Here is an 18,638-nt window from a genome sequence, read left to right as displayed (position 1 = left end):
AAATGAGTGAAATTTTAAGATGCGTGTGCATAACTGTAACAAAAAATTAACAGGTTGAATCTGTCCACTAAACCGCTCATTAAGTCTCGAAAAAAAGCTACCAACAAAATAGAAATAGAACCTCTTATTAGTCGCGCATAATGGCACGCTCGTCGCTTCTGATCACTGTTTTCATATTTATAATATTTATCCACATGTTTCTATTTTCTACATTCACAACACGTGTTTTAGTTTCATACAAGTGCGAATTATATATGTGTTAATAAATTATATTCAGTAGTGATTAAAATTGAATATTTTGATTAATATTATTTATTATTCGTAAATATTAGTAAAAAAAAATTGTGCTTATATACTTTTTCAAGTGCTCCAATATAATTGAGGTTAACTATCCGTATATTTATTGATATAAATTAAAATATTATTTAATATAATTAATACTAAATATTATTAAATTATTCATGTTAAATATTTATTATTGGTTACCTATTTAATAATTACAAAATAAAGAAATAAATTTAATAAAACATTTACCATAATTAAAAATTTGTGATAAAAATTAAAATCGAACATCAAATTAAAATATTAATCTTTAATATTTATTATTAAATTGAATAAATAATAAATATAAAAATAAATGAACAAAATTAATGAAAACTTTTTGATAAAAATGAAAAGTGAATATTAAATGAAATTTTTGAATTTATTATTAAATTTATTTATTTTCTTTTAAAATATTAAATAATAATTGTTTAAATTTAAACTGAACTTTATTGACTGTGTTGACTATCTTTTTCCAGCCCTTTTATTATTTTATGTATTGTAATTAATTATTTGCATGCAATTACAAACTATTTTTAATGATGCCAAAGAAGTATAACTTCTTACATGTGTACATGAGTACACACACCCATTTTTTAAGGAATTTTGAGTCCAAGATGACCGCCATGACGTCACGATCCACAGACTGAACCCCGGCACCGGCAACACAGGCCTGAAGCCCTGGATCGGAGGAACTATTATATACTACTGAAGAGCTCAGCTTTGCCGAGTTAATCCGACTATGTGCTATTGTAGAAACTATTTCGTAAACTTTACGTGATGTCACCGTTTCGATGTCATATAATGGGCCAGTGGTAAATTTAGAGGGTGGAGGGGCACGTGCTCCCCCCCTCCCTACCAGAAGGGTAAAATATGCACGGGATATAACAACTTCTGAAGAAATAAACACATATTATACTAGGTCCAGACTAAACTACAATGACAATTCTGAATTTAGGGGGAAAAAATGTTAGAGGAGACATTGCTGGCTTGCCCTGGGCTCTTAATACTATTCCATAGTACTCGCCAATTCAACCAGCTCGGACAAGTATTACCAATACAGGATGTCAATAAAAGAATGTCCAAGTTTCAATGGAACAGTTTAGACTATTTACAACAAATACATCAAATTTAAGGTAAGCTAACCAAAATAACAGTTTAGACTATTTACAACATATCATACATCAAATTTAAAATGAGCTAACCTAGTTTTCCTTACAAATGTTCAATATGTGCATCTTTAGTTATACGGCACTTCGGTTAACACGTCCGGAGTAATGGAAGCAATAGCTTCTTCAATTCTGTCTCTCAACTCTGACAAATCATAGGTAGCGGCAGAATGTAGACACAATCTTTTAAGCCCCAAAGGAAAAAAGTTGCATGGCTTTATTTCAGGTGAACGAGGAGGCCAGCAAAAAAGATCTCCATCGTCTCAATTATTACGACCAATCCAAGGGTCAGGGGCTTTAATGTTCAACCACTCTCGTAATAAGAGATTACAATGGGGAGGGGCTCCATCCTGTTGCAAAATAATGTTTACAGGTTTACCCTCTACTAATTGGGGAAAGAACCATTCTTTCCTGCTGCAAAACAAAGAAGTATTTGCACATGCGCTTATCTAAAACTGCTTGAGTTACTCTTTAGTTGTGACATTCTACAACACATAGTTAAAGTTGATACTATTTAATTTTATAACTGGTACATTCTTTTAGACATAACTGTATATAACAGACACAAAAGTTCACCGTCTTCTGTCGACCATGTTTCTCAGAACACACTTAGCTCACCTTGAGCGAACAACTTGCTCATACTTTGTTAGCTATTTCAATGCATGCTGGCAGGCTATCTAGAATTATTAACCATTTTCCCACAGTCCCGTGATCCATCACACGACAGAACCGCCCATCGTCAACCTTACAAAGGCTTCTGTTCTCCATTGGAGGCCATGCAATGTCAGTAAAACACACATTCTCTCTCCTAAGCAACTTGTGGAGAGTCCTGCATGTGACTTAGGGGGCTCGCCTAGTCAGGAGCTTATCTTGTTAGTGATGCGGGGTGAGAAGTGTGATACTTGCTGGTGCTTCTAGTGTGGTATCGCTTCTAAGCGCAAGGCTCTGAACTGGCACTCAAGTCTTCTTATCGTGAAAAGGACAACTATGAAATTTGTGCGGTGAAATTAGATATTAGATGGCGGAGAAATAAAGATAAAAGTGTAATACAAGGCCCTTGGGCGCTTTCAGAAATCTTTACCGGGCGTTTCATGTCCAAAACTTATTCTGAAAACACGAGTTTCTGCCCTTTTCACTGCTAAATATACAGTTTGACAGAGCACGGAAACAAAACTACTCATTGGTCTTCAGGGCATTCTTAAATGCGTTTACAGAAACAAGACACCACTCTGATATATTGAGCAGTTTTCAAATGATGTGGTTTCTTCTCAAGGTCTGCACAGCATGTGTGTGAGATAGGCGGGGACCCATAACAGTCATCTGACCATGGCGACGGTCGGGGCAAATATTTTTGTTGTGTCCTCTCCCCATTACTCAATATACATTGATACAAAACCCCACAATCAAAAAAATTCGTAATCTAAAGAATAAAATTTACCATGCCCATGAATTTGATCTGGGAAAAATTGCATTACTTGTAATTTTTTCAAAAATAAATTTATTAGCAATAGAATTGTAATATTCATCCTATTAGGGTTAACAAAAACTTAAAAAATTCTTGGGAATTTAACCTGGCTCCAGGATGTTGTTACCCCTGCTCCCCTCCCCCCCCCCCCCCCCCTCATGCGGCCCTGGTGACGTCTGCACATCAGCACCTGCTGGACAGTCACACGTCTGGCAGGATGATCCCCAACCACCAGCTAGTGGCAAGTGCGGTGGCAGTACGAATGTTTCCAAGTTATTAACCGAACTTAACCAGTCTTAAACAACAATTTAACACAATTGAAAGAATTTAACACATTTGAAACTGTTATGTTTTGTCTCTTTCCGATGTCATTACACACACACACACACACCCAACATCATAAGATGGATACAGGAAGGAATATGGGAATACATGTAGTAGGGAATGGTATTTTGTTGGGTTTTAGTCAACAGAATTGGGGCTGATGTCAGCCATGGCATATAAGTGTACTTCCCATTTTGTATAAATTAAAATTTTTACTGCAGAATAAATAGTGTATTTGAACATATTTTATTATTGTTCAATAGAAAGGGAAGTGACACAAAAAGAAAAGGTTAAGAGGGGTAGAACAACTTTACCCACTGCTTGCTTTCAATTTTTCCTTTTGTTCGGGGGAAGGATAGATTTTTTAGGAATTGGTCTTTCATTTTATCACCCCAAGTCTTCTTACACATCATTCACCTTCAAGAATAAAATGAAATAATGTGCAATAACATCCAAAGCATGCTTCCTTTCTGAGCTGGAATTGTCATCAGTGTATTGTGCCATTTAGATGCATAGAAAATCATGAGATCATTTCTTAATGATTAAATTTAATAAATTTGCTAAAAATCTATGCTTCTAAACGTGACACTACAACAGCAAACTGAAAATATGTACGTACTCCAAAATTTTGTCTGGCAGATTTAAAAAAATAGTACTTCTCCAATTTCTCAAACTCTATAAGTTTCAAGATCTAAGAAAATTAAATTCATTCTGTAACAAATCAATCAATGTTAATATAAATAATTAGAAATTCCTTGGTGCATAAAAGCTGCTATGCCTATACTTCAAAAACCAGCAGCATTTTTTAAAATAAAAGTGTTATAAGCTTGTAAAAATCTTTTAAACTAACAGGGTTCTAATTATTACAGAAAAATTAATTTTTTGATATTAGACACTTACAGAAGTTTAAATTTATTTTGGTTTAAAAATAAATACTACAAATTACTTTCAACAAAAAATATTTCCATAATAAATAAATTTAATAGGTAATGCAAATCATAACCACTGCATTTAATATAACTCTTGTGGTCAGTATTAACCTATACTTAACACATTATAGTTACTTTAATACATGGTTAATAATGCCAACCATCATGCCTTCTGAAACAAACAACGGAAAACTAATACATGAATAAGTAGACTATGCATTTTCAAATTAATGAATAAAACTAATCCCTATCTTTAAATTCAAACATCACTACCATGCTCACAACATAAATCACTTACAGAACAACATAAAATATGACTGGGCTAATATCAACCAAAATGAATTGTCACAACTGTAAAACTCAAAAAAAATAAAAAAAAAAAAAAGTTTCAGGTATGTACACTCAGTTTTTTCTAAAACAAAACAAAAATAAAAGTTGCTGTGTCTATATACAATTTTATAATGATTTTTTTTGTTTCATTACAATATTTTACTTGCAAAACTTAAATGACAATGCAAACAAAATGAAACTACTTCTTTTCTTCTCCCTTCTCCAAGAAACTGTTCCATTTCGCTAAGCGCTCCTTGGTCTGCTCTTCTGTTTCAACAATTCTGTACTTAGTTTTCCCATCCCACGAGTGTGCCCTCAGCTGCCTCTGACTGTACCATCGGCCATTCAGAAACTTCACGCAGATATCTGCCTCCTCTGGATCAGCGAAGACAACCTCTGCCACACCTTCAGGGTGTCTGTCGTGGATTACGACTTTCCTCACCACACCAAATTTGGCACATTCTTCGCGCAAATCTTGCTGGTACTCAAGTATAAGCGGGACGTTCTTCTCGAACAAGGAGGGCTCAAATAGGTTCTTCAATATGACGACTCTTTCATGCTTCGGGCGCTCCCCACGCAGCATGTCTGGGCGCCAGTCCAACAACTTCTCTTGTAGCTTCTTGACTTTCTCTTTGTCTTTCTTCCTTTTCTTCTTAGGTTTGAGGGTTGGATTGTAATCTCCTTTCATCTGGAATTTCGCTCTCTCCACAGAGACTTTATGCCCTCGCAAATCGGACCCATCTAGGACTTTCAAGGCTAAATCAACAGACTCGATTCTGATGTACGTACATAGACCATCCCCTTTCAACTGGTCAGACCCAGAAACAGTATACAGTTTAATCTTCAATTTACCTGTATCTGGGTCCTTCATGATGAGACCACATTTTTGCATGAAGTCAACAAACTCCTGCTCTGTAATGTCTTCTGGCAAATTATTTACGTAAACCTTATTGTTATGTTCTTCGTCAATCTCGAACCACGAAGGCTTTGCAGGAGCTTTACGCTTCAACTCCTCTTTCTCCTCTGGGGTTTCAACTTTCTTCGAGTCTTGGGGCTCAGATTTTTTAGCATCATCATCTGTGAAGCCATAGTTCATTTGATACTGGGCGAGAAAATCTTCATCAATTTTGGGAAACCATGCATTTTTCTCCTTGTCCCAAAGATATTTGGTACCATCTGTTGGATCGGTGTAGACGTGGGTGTCATCTTCAAAGCTGTATACACCAGAGCTCATGTCTTGCTTTCTGAACTTCAAACGATTTTTATTGCCATCTTCATCTATATCGTCATCCTCCTCTTCACTTTCATTGTCTGTGTGTGTGACTGCATTATTCTTTGGCTGGGTTTCTTTGATAATCCACTCCTGCTTATCATTATCGAATTTGTATGTGATGCCCGATGCTTTGTCAGTGTAACAATAGCATTCACCATCAAATTCATAATTGGGGGCAGCAACGTTGGCTTCTGAATTTTTGTTGGTGGCTGACGCAGTGTTGGCATCTGAATTGTTGTTGGTCACGGGTTCAACTCCAGAAGTACTAACCACATCGCTGCTGACTGTCCCTTTGTCATCGTCTGATGAATTTATGACAGCCGTCTCTTTCTGAAGAATGTCAGCTACAGTTTTCGTTGCTACAGTGCTTGATGTGGCAGAAACTGCATCACTAGCAACACTATCCAAGCCTGCCCCACTTACATTTGTTGTAGTAGTTAAAACATTTGAAGCAGAAACCGAATTGTCTTGCAATACTGAGTCATCACTTGAATCTACATTTTCACTCTCCTTATTTATTTCTACTGTACTAGTACAATTGTCATCTTGGTCAGCCATTATTTTTGCATGAGTAGAAACAGTGTTGGATTATGTTGGGAATAATATGCTTTCTCACTGTGTTCTTTCAAAACATCTTCTAAATGACTGCACCTGAAAAATAAAAAAGGATAAGAGTTTTGCACAAAGTTTACTAAACTGTTGAAGGTTACTGGCACACAGTGCATTAGCTTTAATGTTAAAATGTGGGCCATACTATGATTCATATAAAAATACATTTTACAAAATAAATGTATATTATTATATTTAAAGCATTGAGGGAAGCAACATACATAGTTCAGATTTTACACAATATGTGTCCATTTTCTACACCACTAATTATCAACCAGTACTAGTCAAAAAAACCTGCCTTACATTCTTCCTATACTGAGTAACTCAAAGCCAAACAACTTTGGTAGACCTACTATGAAGATTAGTATACACAGTAGCTTTGTTTGAATGGATCAAACTCTCATAAGATATGATTACAATAAGTGAACTAAGAGTCTGCAAAACCCTCTGGAGCATCTGGAATGATTAGCAACATGGTGTCATAACAGCACTTACAAGCACTTTTTTTTATAAACAAACTTGAGTGCTAAACAGTAGTTTTTGGAAGGTACAAACAGATTTGAAATTAATATATTTAAAGTCATTGAGGATGTAATTTTCACTTATAAAGTTACAATAGAGTGAAATCAGAACACAAGATTTTAACAAGTGTCCCATTAGATCTTTGTCTAATAAAATGTAACTGTGCAAAAACCCTAAACAAAAGTTATACCATAGTGTTGCAAGATTTTTGTGATAAATACTTTTTCCTATTTAAATCTGAACATGTGAGGACCATTTGTAGGTTGAGTGATATGATATTTTGATTAGATTATCTCATTACATAACACATTTTACTGTTTGTGTTCATTTTTAATCTCATTGGCCATCTTCAAATCTGTACTAATTTCTGGCAACACAAAGCTCTCTTAGAGATTCGGAAGTTGTGAGCATTCTCTAGAGCTGTGTTTTAAAACTTTTATGGATAATGGCAACTTTACAATTAACTGCCAAAATCGGCAGTTCACTACATATATTTTAACGTCATACGGTTTTAACATAAGTTTATTGTTATTTTTATATTTTTCTTGGAGTTTTAAATTTTAGAGCATGTACAATAAAAACCAAACAAATTAATTTGATCAAAGTATTCAATAAAAGTTATGTGAAAAATTAATATGAAACACAAAGATTGCCTAAATATTTATCAATATATAATCTCAAACAAAGTACCTAAAGCTTTTTTTCCAAAGAATTCACAACTGAAAAATAAGTACAATTACTATTTCTCAAGAATAAACAGCCAATAAGCACTGCTTATTCATCAATATTAGTTGTTTTCCATCTCCTGCTGTGACCTTAACTAATGACAGTAATACCCTCTTAAGAAAATTCCACTTAGGAAATTTACTGCTTAATAAGTTTAAAAAAAATTAGCATTTGACCACTAAAAACAAATTATTTTATTTTACCCTTTTAATATGATTAAATTTTCTAGAGATACCATGAGAAATATCAAAACAAGGTTTTACGAACAACAAAAACTTTTGTAATAGAGGAAGATAAACTTCAAAAATAGTGTACGTATCACATTAATAATGTGTGCAGCTGAAAGCCGTATGTTAAAACTCTTAGCTGTGGGTAAATCCAAGTCCTCATGGGCATTTAAAAACACAAAAGTCAAATCTCTTCTAGTAACGAACAAAATGCCAAAGAACACTTAAAGGGAAAAAAATCTGTCATTGAAGGTCCTTTTGTTGTATGCCTCAAGACACCTGGACCAAGAAGAATTAATTGTGAGTTAAGACGGCTGATGGTTGCATACAGACTTCATATTTGTCAAAAAAGTGCACTGCACTGATTCAGCCGATGAATCACTATGTTAACAAGACTTTGAAAGCACATTACACAAAGCGCCTACTAACTGCCAACCTGAAGCAGACATCACATCAATCTTGAAAATATTTAACATCAAGGTTGCCATTGTCAATGCAGCATTTGTGTGGCAACAAGTCCAGTCTTTAACACTGGTATAATCTTGGAAAAAATGTTTGGCCAGAAAACCCACTCCTTCCAAAGAAAGATGACAGAAATAACCAATCTAAAAATAACAATGGTGTTATAGAGGCTATGCTTACACTTTGTGATGAAATCAAAACATTCTGCAAGATTCTGCAGAAGACTTGACAAGATGGGTATTAAGACAATAACCTTGCTTCTGATCTGACAGAAGACAGGATAATCCAGGAAGTTACGGCTCATGTTGTAGACAACCTGATTGAGGAGACCACGGAGGTGTAAGGCACAGTTCACTTGCGATTAAGTTATGTCGGCTGCAAACACTTTGATACGTTGGTGGAACTTGACACAGAGAACATTTTAATGTTAAACATATTCAAAAAAAGCCATGACAGATACTTTACATAAGAAGAAACAAAAAAATATTTCAAATTTTTTTTTAGTCCGTAAATATGTAATGAAGGTACATAGGTATTTGCTACAATTTGTATTGTTTTATGTTATAAGAATTACTGTACAAATTTCTATATACTGTATTTGTATATTTCTGTATACGTAACTACATATTGTAGACATAAATAATAAATTTGTATTATTCATTTGTGGAAAACTATGCCTGAGTTTTATAATATCCTCAATTGCTGTAAAATACGTACTCAATATTGTAACAATATATACACATAGCTTAAATATTATTGCCTAAGAAGTCAAAATTCAGTCTTGGTTATCCAAAATGTTTGATAATCAGACACCCCCTTGGTCCGGTAATTGTCAGATTAGCTATTGCGAGTCAACCGTATTTTGTAACTTCATCGAGTATGAAATGAAACATTTGAAAAGTGCTCATAACCACTACATTAATTATAGTTAATTTTTTTAAATTATTAATTCATTAGGTACTCATATTAATAAGGCTTAAAAACCACTGCTACATAAAGTTGAACTTGTTTGTTAAATAAGTCAATGATAATGAAATCCACCATTAAACACCCAATCAATCACCAAGGTTCCAAATATTGTCAGTGTGTGTACAAGTACCTGGCGAACCAAATTCAAAACTTTTTCAGGACATTTTAATAACATTTTCTTACAACTTATTTGTATCAAATTGTCATTATATATAAATATACGTAAATATACATAAATATACATACATATAAACATATGTAAAACAAGAGAAATCTTGGTGATGGCAGACATAAGCATGAAAATTTCCACGACTTTTCCATATTTTCAAGTACGTATATTCCCTGATTTTCCCTGACTTCCCAGAACATAGACGCCCTGTCCACGGTCATAAAATACAATTAAGGCCCTGTCGTAATTGGTCGAGATAGCATTGTGCTCTCGCTGTCAGGTTTACATCAGAACTATGTGCGAGAGTGGTCATTCATCATCTCAGTTTGTTTCCGAGAGCAATAAACATGACAACAAAAAAACAAAGCAAACAACATGATGTGGGAGAGGCTGCATCAAAACATAAAACCAGACATTATAGCATCATGACATCGACTGGTGCTACGCCCTCCCTAAGCCTGATGTGCCTTGCTTGCTGCAGACCCCTTCTCCTCCCACCACCACCCTGTATATAAAACACCTGTCAACGTGTGTGTGTGCGTGTGTTAACCCGCCCCACAAGAGGTATGCTTATAGCCAATGCCACATATCCCCTAATTACTCAATTTCATTGTCCTTTTTTATATGTTCATTGTTTCGATCCCCTCCAAGTCTTAATGTTTTTAGGTTTGTCATAAGGACACAGCACTTTCGGAAAACCCTTACGTGGGCAGTTTACATTCAAACTTAAATAATAAATATGTGAAATTATAAGTGAAAATAATAAAAAATAATGAAATGTAAATTAGTAATAAGCATGTGAAGGGTTGTCTGCGTATCTTGTTTTGTTAACATAATTCTAAATGACCTAACGGTATCGCCACCGCTTCCTGCCGCCATGACATCCATACCACAGCCCACTCTTTCTCGATCGCAGCCAGGAGTAGGACAAGCTCCGCACCTCATCGACTTCACTGTATGTATTAACTGATCCATTAGCATATGCCACGCCTAATTAATTTTGCAAATTTTTTTTCTTAATCTTCAAGGCCTACTCTGGGTGGTAAGACTGTTTTGCTAAGTAATTTAAGTTCTTTAAGGACATTTTAAATGAAACGACGCGACTCTTACTCTGTACCAGGTCACGTGGGGTCCTGGTCCGCATGTAAGCCGGAGGAATTGCAGTTGGCATGTTTTTACAGTTTCATAAAGTTTAAAGTTGGTACTAATTGTAATCTTGAGTAACAACTTGTGAATAAAACCTTTACCAGAGACCACTCGAACTTTGGTCTTCGTCCACATGTGTTCCCTACCTTGGAACCGGGACATATAGGACACCCAAAGAGCCCACCGACGACCAGCATACAATAGTACTATAGCGTGCCTATGCCCCTTAGAGCGGGCTGGCGGGGTCGATTTATAGACAGGGGTAATCTGGCCTAGCTCTAACACGGGCCACGTCATGACCCTCGGACAGAGTCGCTAGCCGGGTCCACGTGCCCATCCATGTAGGGGCACCCTAGTTCATGGAACATTACTAGTTAATAATGCAATTTAATTCCTCTATGACATCAATCTTAAACTCACATTGCAGTTGTTAATGTTCATGAAAACAAAAGTTACAGTTTTGCAGGGTGATGGCTTTTGAGCATAAAAAACTTATCTTCCTGAGAATAGCATTTTTGAGTTCCTCTAATTATCCTTGATGATTTTGTAAAATGGAATTGCAACAACGCAAGAATTTTAATCACCTGACTACAGAGTTCATATTTCTGAGTATCATATTTTGTGATTTTGTTTAACTTGCACCATATTATAAACAGTTTTTGCTTGCAATGAAAAGAAATTGTGGTAACTGAATAATTTGTTGGGTTTCTATTTATTTTTGAAAATAATGTTTGGCACAATCTATGTGATAAGTAAGAGGCTTTAGTTAGGTGAAGCCAGCAGTTGCTTCAAAATTGTAAAAAAAAATTATTGCAGTATGTTGTTTTTAGTTGGCATTTCAGTTGCTGTGTTGAATTCGTAGCGAGTGTTTGTTGTTGCGAGTAGGAATTATGGTAAACAACTTACTTGTGAATTTGTGTAAGTTTTTGTATTAAGTTTTAGATTTAATTAAACTCATCGTGCAACACATAAGTTATTTTATACAACTATCAAACATACACCATGAATGATGACAAGATGGGTCATACCTGGAAGGTGGGTTTTTTAAAAGGATTTTGTGTTTTTTATGGTATACTAACATGGGTTAGGTTTGTGTATGCCTTGATGAAATGGTAAAAGGTATATATCCTAGCAAAATGAAATTTTTAATTCTTTAATTCCACTGGATTCTAGAAAACTTGTTTTTGGTAAGCCTTCACATCGGAGTAACCTGTGTGGTTGGCTGCTTAGAAATGATTAAATATGTAATGACTGCTGTAATTTACTAGTTACAGGGATTTTAGGAATTTCCATTATATTTTAGGTAGATTTCAAAGAAATACTACCTATCATAGTAGTTACCATGGCGCGACTTCCGGAAAATTAGTGGAAAATCTCGGCAGAGTTTGTTAATTGGTAACATCCAACCAAAAGGGGAAGTTAAAAAAAATCCAATAATATAGAAAGAAATCACATGCGTTTGAATGTATTATAACTCATAGGAGTAATACCAAAATCTTTTGTCTAAATAAATCTTTGATAAGACCAACCATAACTGCAGGGGGTTGAAAAAACAAGGATAGGAAGAAGAAGAAAAAAACATTACTGTCTTTAATAGCTTTACTATTGAATCGGTTTTAATTTATTCTAAAACTCTAAACTTTATCTAAAACCTCTGACTGAAACAATTTTCGTTGAAATAAAATATTACCTTAAAAACCAAAGTTTAAATAAAAATAAATTAAAACTTCCTTAGTATCACAATTTGTCCAAAAAAATATTTATAAGACCATGTATTAATGCAAGGGATGAAAAATAGTGTTTGATGGTCAAAAAGAGTAGAAAGACAAAAATAATGATTACTTTTTTAATAAATATATTATCAAATCCTTTGATTTATTGTAAATTTCCTAAACTTTATATAAAACCTTTGGCTGAAACAATTTTTGATGAAATAAAAAAGGATTGAAATTAAAAAAAATTAAAACTTTTTTAGTATCAAATTCATTGAAATTTATTAATAACCATCTTAATTTGACATTAAACCTTTGTCCAGAAAATATTTATATGACCACGTATTAGTGCAAGGGTGAAAAATAGTGTTTGAATATCCAAAATAATTGCATAACTACCTTAGTAGGTACTATAAGAAATTCATTAAGACATTCAGTGCTGGATACATTGAATTTAAAACATTAAAAAATATTTTTGCTGCATGAAATATTAGAAAATGTTTAATTGATCTTTTTGAATATTGGCGAACATATAGGATGTTATGTACATTAAGTTCTTAAAATGTTCCAGGAGTTTAAAGAAGTTTATTAAACATTTCCAGGAGAAATAGGTACACTTCAAAACCTATCTACGCCTGTAGGCTGTGCCGAAAGGGACTTTTTTCCCTTCTTATCATGCTTTTTACCACACAATCTTCCTGGACTTCATCATACTATTGACTAGTGAGTGTTTTTATAATCTACTACTACTAAAAAAAACAAAAAACAAAAAAAAAACACACACACCCCACATTACAACCAAGTTTACAACTTTTATTAAAAATTTCACCAGTAAGGTCTTGACATATTTGGAGTGTTTAGCAACGAGAGTGCACATTGTCCTATTTAGAAGAAAAAAAACTCCTAAAATAATGGTACGAGGCACTATATAGTCGTGTTGAGAAAAGCAGCATAGCCTAAGGGATATCTAATGAATTTTATAAAAATATATAAGTCATTCCTAAAATATGCAGACATGGCCAATTCCTTTTCCATTAATGGTATTTTATAGAACTTGTCCCAATAATTGCTATCAAACATTTAAAATGTCCCTAACCTAACTAACCCTCACAACAGTTACAATATTTTAAATGTAGCTAACCTAACAGATTGTTTATACAATTATACAGTATTTTTAATGAATCTAACCTCACCAGTAACAGTATTTGAAATGTAGCTAACTAAACATAACCAACTGTTCAAACAGTTAAGGGCCAGACACAAACAACTTCATTATTTACAAATGAATATCTACATGGATACACTTTTACACAACACAAAACTAGCACAGGGATCTGGCTGAATCTAACATAAACTTAATGCCATTACTTGGTGTTTTATGGTTTTTTAAGCCATCAAGAAATTATTGCTGTTGTAGTTGGTAATCATAAGGAAAAAAAATAGCACTTAAAGTATAATATTCACAATACACAAGAAGATTAAAATTAAATGCAGAAATAAATGTTTTCTTCTTTGGAAAGTGCATCGTAATGTTTATAGTGTTAACTCTATCGTACAATTAAAATAAAACAATATAAAATAATTTTTTCACAGTCTAATAAACACAGACATATTCTTATTTATTAAATTAAGTTCTAAAAAAAAAGTAGTACCTAGAATGTTCAGAGCTGCACAGGTATTGTATGTTTAAAGTGTGATTTCTCTTACTATGTCTATTGCATATTTATTAATGCAGTTTACAGGGTAAATATAGGAACATTTATTGCGTTGAAAAATTATATTTTCATAATTTTATTTTTACTTTGCGGAAAAGCTGTGACGTAAGACATTTACAGAACGATCCCTGCTCAAAACATTCCCACAATTGTCCCATAACAATGTAGGGGTGGTAATGATATCAGTGCTCCCATGTTAATAACAACAAGTGTATTATGGTATCAAGATGTATACAAGTCCCGAGGCCAAGGAATAAATTTATTTACCAATGTTTTACAATTCTAAGTTGTATGGTCGGAGTTGGCTCAATTCTAATATTTGAATTCGGATTCCTATTGCTTGAGAATCACGGAGGGGAAATGTATGATGTCATGGAAATTGGCCAATGATGATAAACTGAATGGTAGAATGAAGGACAATATAGTAAGTAGTATTGGCCCAAAAAAAAAAAAAAAAAAAAAAAACCCGAATGATAGTGTGAGTTTTGGAGTGAAAGTAGGGGTCAATTATACGAAGAGTGAAAAATAAGAAGAATTGATAAGCATTATAAATTGAATAAATAAGTACACAATAAGCATTAAGTAGGTAATAAGAAATTTACTGGATATGTGGGGTAATGAGTGTAGTAGTCACGAGTGAAAAGGAAAGTTGTGTTTATTTAATTATATTTAAATAATATAATAGTACAGTGTAGAGCGAGAATGTGTGGTTGTGATTTTAGTATTGACCACAAAAGTGACAGTTCATGTTTTGTCATAACAAATAAATTAAAAGTAATGACAAATTGGTGTAAATATATAATAATCTACAAGAGAGATAGTGACAGAAAATATTGTCATAATGCTGAGAAAGGTAAGTGGTTTTTTTTATGGCTTTTGAATGTTTGTGATTTGTAGGTTTGTACAAATTTTGTTTTGTGTTATGTGTGTGTTCCATTTCTGTTGGTTAAGTTAGTCATAAAAGTTATTAGGTATGTAATGTAAAAATGGCTCATTTTCCTGTAGATTAGTAGTGCAATCAAGGTTATAATCACAAAACGAAAGGTTTGGTGAGTGTAGGTCGGCAAGTAAAATATTTTTGTGTATGTTAGTAAATTATAGGTGGAGGATATTGAAAAGGAGACTAAAATTCTATAAGGTCTAGTTTGTTTTGCAAAAGCGTTATCTCATTTGTATGAAATAATAATTTTTGTGATTAAAAATTGATATGAAATAGAAAATAGGGCCCACCTGGTCTAGTCTTATTTTGCGAAAACATGATTTAAAAAATTACCAAAATGAAAATTCTAGATTTTATTTTGATCGGAACCGTGAAGTAGAAAACAGTCCCACCCGGTATATTCTATTTTAAGATACTGGAAATTAATTTTCTGAAAGTGAGATGTTTCAAAATAATATTTTCTTGGTATTGTGAAGTAGAATACAGTTCCACCCAGTGTATTAAATCTTGCGATACCAGTGTTTAAGTTTTTTAAGTGAGACTTTTGCATTAATATTTTCTCAGTATCATGAAGTGGAATACGGTCCTACCTAGCCTATTCTAATTTGTGATACTGATACTGAATTTTCCGATTGTGAAAAGTTTTGAAATATTATTTTCTTGGTATAGTGCAGTGGAATACAATCCCTCCAGGTCTATTTTATTTTGTGATAACTATATTTAATTATTTTAAAGTGAGACGTTTTAAAATTATAATATGTCAGTATCTAGAATTAGAATGTAGTTCCACCCGGTCTATTTTATTACGAGATACCGTGGTATTGCAAAATAGACTAAAGCAGGGGGAGATTATAGTCTAGTTTACAATACCGAAAAGCATAATAGTGAAAGAAAAAAAAAACTAAATATGCGGAAAAAAAATGTTTATTGTTCCCCGCCCAAAACCCCAATATTACTACACTTGTCCAGAAATAAAGTAGGGGTGGTACGTGGTAATGACGTATGCAACGCTGTCTTGGTAACGTCAATAATGTTGTGGTATCGCCAACTAGAACAGTCCCGTTGTCTTGAGATTTCCGTTTTATACACGATTGTAATTTTCTTGCGTGGGCAGTCTGCCTTACGTAGTTTAAACACCCAGCATTAAACCTAGAGCGAACTCTACACAATTCCTTTACCAGGCTCTGGGAAAGCTTATCACATTGTTAGCACGGTCGTAGCTAGTTAGATTAAAGCCCACCGCACACGGTACAATATTTTCTACTAGTTTGCTTACTCGAATGCTTACTGGTTTCTGTACTGTGTAGGCTACAAGCTGAAACACTAGGTGCGCTACAAGTTTCTGCTGCATACGATTCTAGCTGCCTTACTAGTTTTGTTAAGAGAATATTCTCCACAACAAATTTTTATTATGATAATTTACATTTTTTACTGCATACAGACAAGGCTCTTCTTTGTAAGCATTTAATTAAAACGAGAAGTTGGTTACTAGTCCACTTCTTTCCGTCCATGTTTATCACGACATGCGCGCTTAAAAGGGTAAACAACCCCTCATGCTGTTTTCGTGAGTTCTGATTGGCCACTCCTTAAATATTGGAACACAATAAGCAACGAAAATAGGACGCTGTCTATGACGCAAAACCAGTAGCCCAGCTCGTACAGCTGCTAGTATCCAGTTTGAATTCGAGTGAAGAAACTAGTAGTAGAGCCAGTACGACTCCTAGCTTACAATATTGTAAGGAATATTGTACCGTGTGCGGCGGGCTTTCATTACATGAAGATAAACTGTTATGGATAAATCTGTTTTGATAAATACAAATGTTGTGTCGGGCCTTTAAACTACGATAAATATCGCCAAAAAGAAAATTAACCTTACCACAATCACTGATAAGTCCATACCTGTACAATTCCGAATACATTAATTTAAACCCTTAATTATTTTTTGGATAATCTTCCATTTAGCCACTACACTCATCGCGCAAAATAACATCTTAACATTACCTTGGTCAAGTTCCATATGTATATTACCAACACCAACAAAATACATACTGTAGGATTCCATGATGGTTTTACACTAAAAACCTCTAATTAAAAACATCAACCCACGATAATAGACACAATTTTTTTAATTAAAAAAATCAGAAATGAATAAAAATATCTTATATATGTAAAAAAAAAAGTTCAAAAAATTCTTTAACCGGAAAATAATTTTGTTTAAAATAAACGTAATTTAAAAATATACTAAATATTAACATCACAAAAACAATAAGTATTTATAATTTGATAGGGATAAAAAAGAGGATTTTCCGAAATTAAAAAATAATTCCAGCGTTAACAAATTGTTTTATTTACAATAGGTAAAATCCATAATTTTTAGCTAGGCCGTAAAATCTTATATATATATACTTTTACCAACAAAAAAGTGCGCCGAATGACTGAAGTAGCTGACGCAAAATGTGCTTGAATTGAATAATTTTTTCATCATTCTCAATCAAGAAAAAAAAAGTTTTACAATAAGCATTCAAAAGTGAAGTTCTACTCAGCAATAAACAAGAAAAATTTAAGTTTAAAAAAAAAGTACCTACTTAAAACAAAATAACTAACTAAACATGGACAACTGCAGCCCGATTTTTATTATAAATTTTAATTTATAGGGAACAAACTAAGAATTGTCCACACATAACTTATTGTTCCAGCGTTAGCACAAGGCTTTCTTTACAATTTGTACCATCCACAATTTTAAGCTGGGCCGTGAGATCTACTATATATACTTTTACCAACAAAAAATTTGATATATTGTTTTCTTCATTGTCAGTCAAGAAAAAAATTTATTTACATTAAAAATACAAAAGTGAATGTTCTACTCAGCAATAAACCAGAAAATATTTAAGTTTGAAAAATAAGTACTTAAAAAAATACTAACTAATCATGGCCCACTGCAGCCAAATTTTATTATAAATTTTAATTCATAGCGATAAAACTAAGGATAGTCCACACATAACTTATTATTACAGCGTTAACCCAAGGCTTTCTTTACAATATGTACCATCCACAATTTTTAGCTTGGCCGTGAGATCTTCTGTATATACTTTTACCAACAAAAATGTGCGCTAATGACTGAAGTAGCCTGCGCAAAATATGCTTGAATTTAATATTTTTTTTTCTTCATTGTCAGTGAAGAAAAAAAAATTATTTACATTAAGCATACAAAAGTGAAGGTTCTACTCAGCAAAAAACAAGAAAATATTTAAGTTTGAAAAATAAGTACTTAAAAAAATACTAACTAAACATTAACCACTGCAGTCAGATTTTTACTATAAATTTTAATTCATAGGGATCAAACTAAGGATTGTCCGAACATAACACATGATTCTAATGTTAGCTAAAGGTATCATTTACAATTTGTACCATCCACAATTTTAAGCTGGGCCGTGAGATTTTCTGTATATAATTTTACCAACAAAAAAGTGTGCCGAATGACTGAAGTAGCCTGCGCGAAATGGGCTTGAATAAAATAATTTATTTCTTCATTCTCAATCGAGAAAGAAATGTTTTACAATAAGTATACAAAATTGAAAGTTCTACTCAGCAATTAACCAGTAAATATTTAAGTTTTAAAAAAAATTTCTT

The 18,638-nt window shown here is 33.3% G+C and overlaps 1 protein-coding gene across 3 annotated transcripts; it reads right to left on the bottom strand.

Moving 5' to 3' along the window:
- Positions 1-4,240: 4,240 nt before the first annotated feature.
- On the bottom strand, positions 4,241-17,033 carry LOC134528050 (17S U2 SnRNP complex component HTATSF1). 3 transcript variants are annotated; one of them, XM_063361251.1, is made up of 2 exons: positions 16,908-17,033; positions 4,241-6,462 (listed from the first exon to the last, which is right to left on the bottom strand). In XM_063361251.1, the coding sequence occupies exon 2, from the start codon at positions 6,367-6,369 to the stop codon at positions 4,738-4,740; it is 1,632 nt and encodes a 543-aa protein (XP_063217321.1). In that variant the 5' UTR covers positions 6,370-6,462; positions 16,908-17,033; the 3' UTR covers positions 4,241-4,737. The 3 variants fall into 3 exon arrangements, with proteins under 3 accessions (XP_063217321.1, XP_063217323.1, XP_063217322.1); XM_063361253.1 differs by having other exon boundaries at positions 16,885-17,031; XM_063361252.1 differs by lacking the exon at positions 16,908-17,033 and adding an exon at positions 8,538-8,895.
- Positions 17,034-18,638: the final 1,605 nt, after the last annotated feature.

Source organism: Bacillus rossius, chromosome 1 (genome assembly GCF_032445375.1).
Source record: "Bacillus rossius redtenbacheri isolate Brsri chromosome 1, Brsri_v3, whole genome shotgun sequence".
NCBI lineage: Eukaryota > Metazoa > Arthropoda > Insecta > Phasmatodea > Bacillidae > Bacillus > Bacillus rossius.
This window is presented reverse-complemented; position numbering and strand designations above follow the sequence as displayed.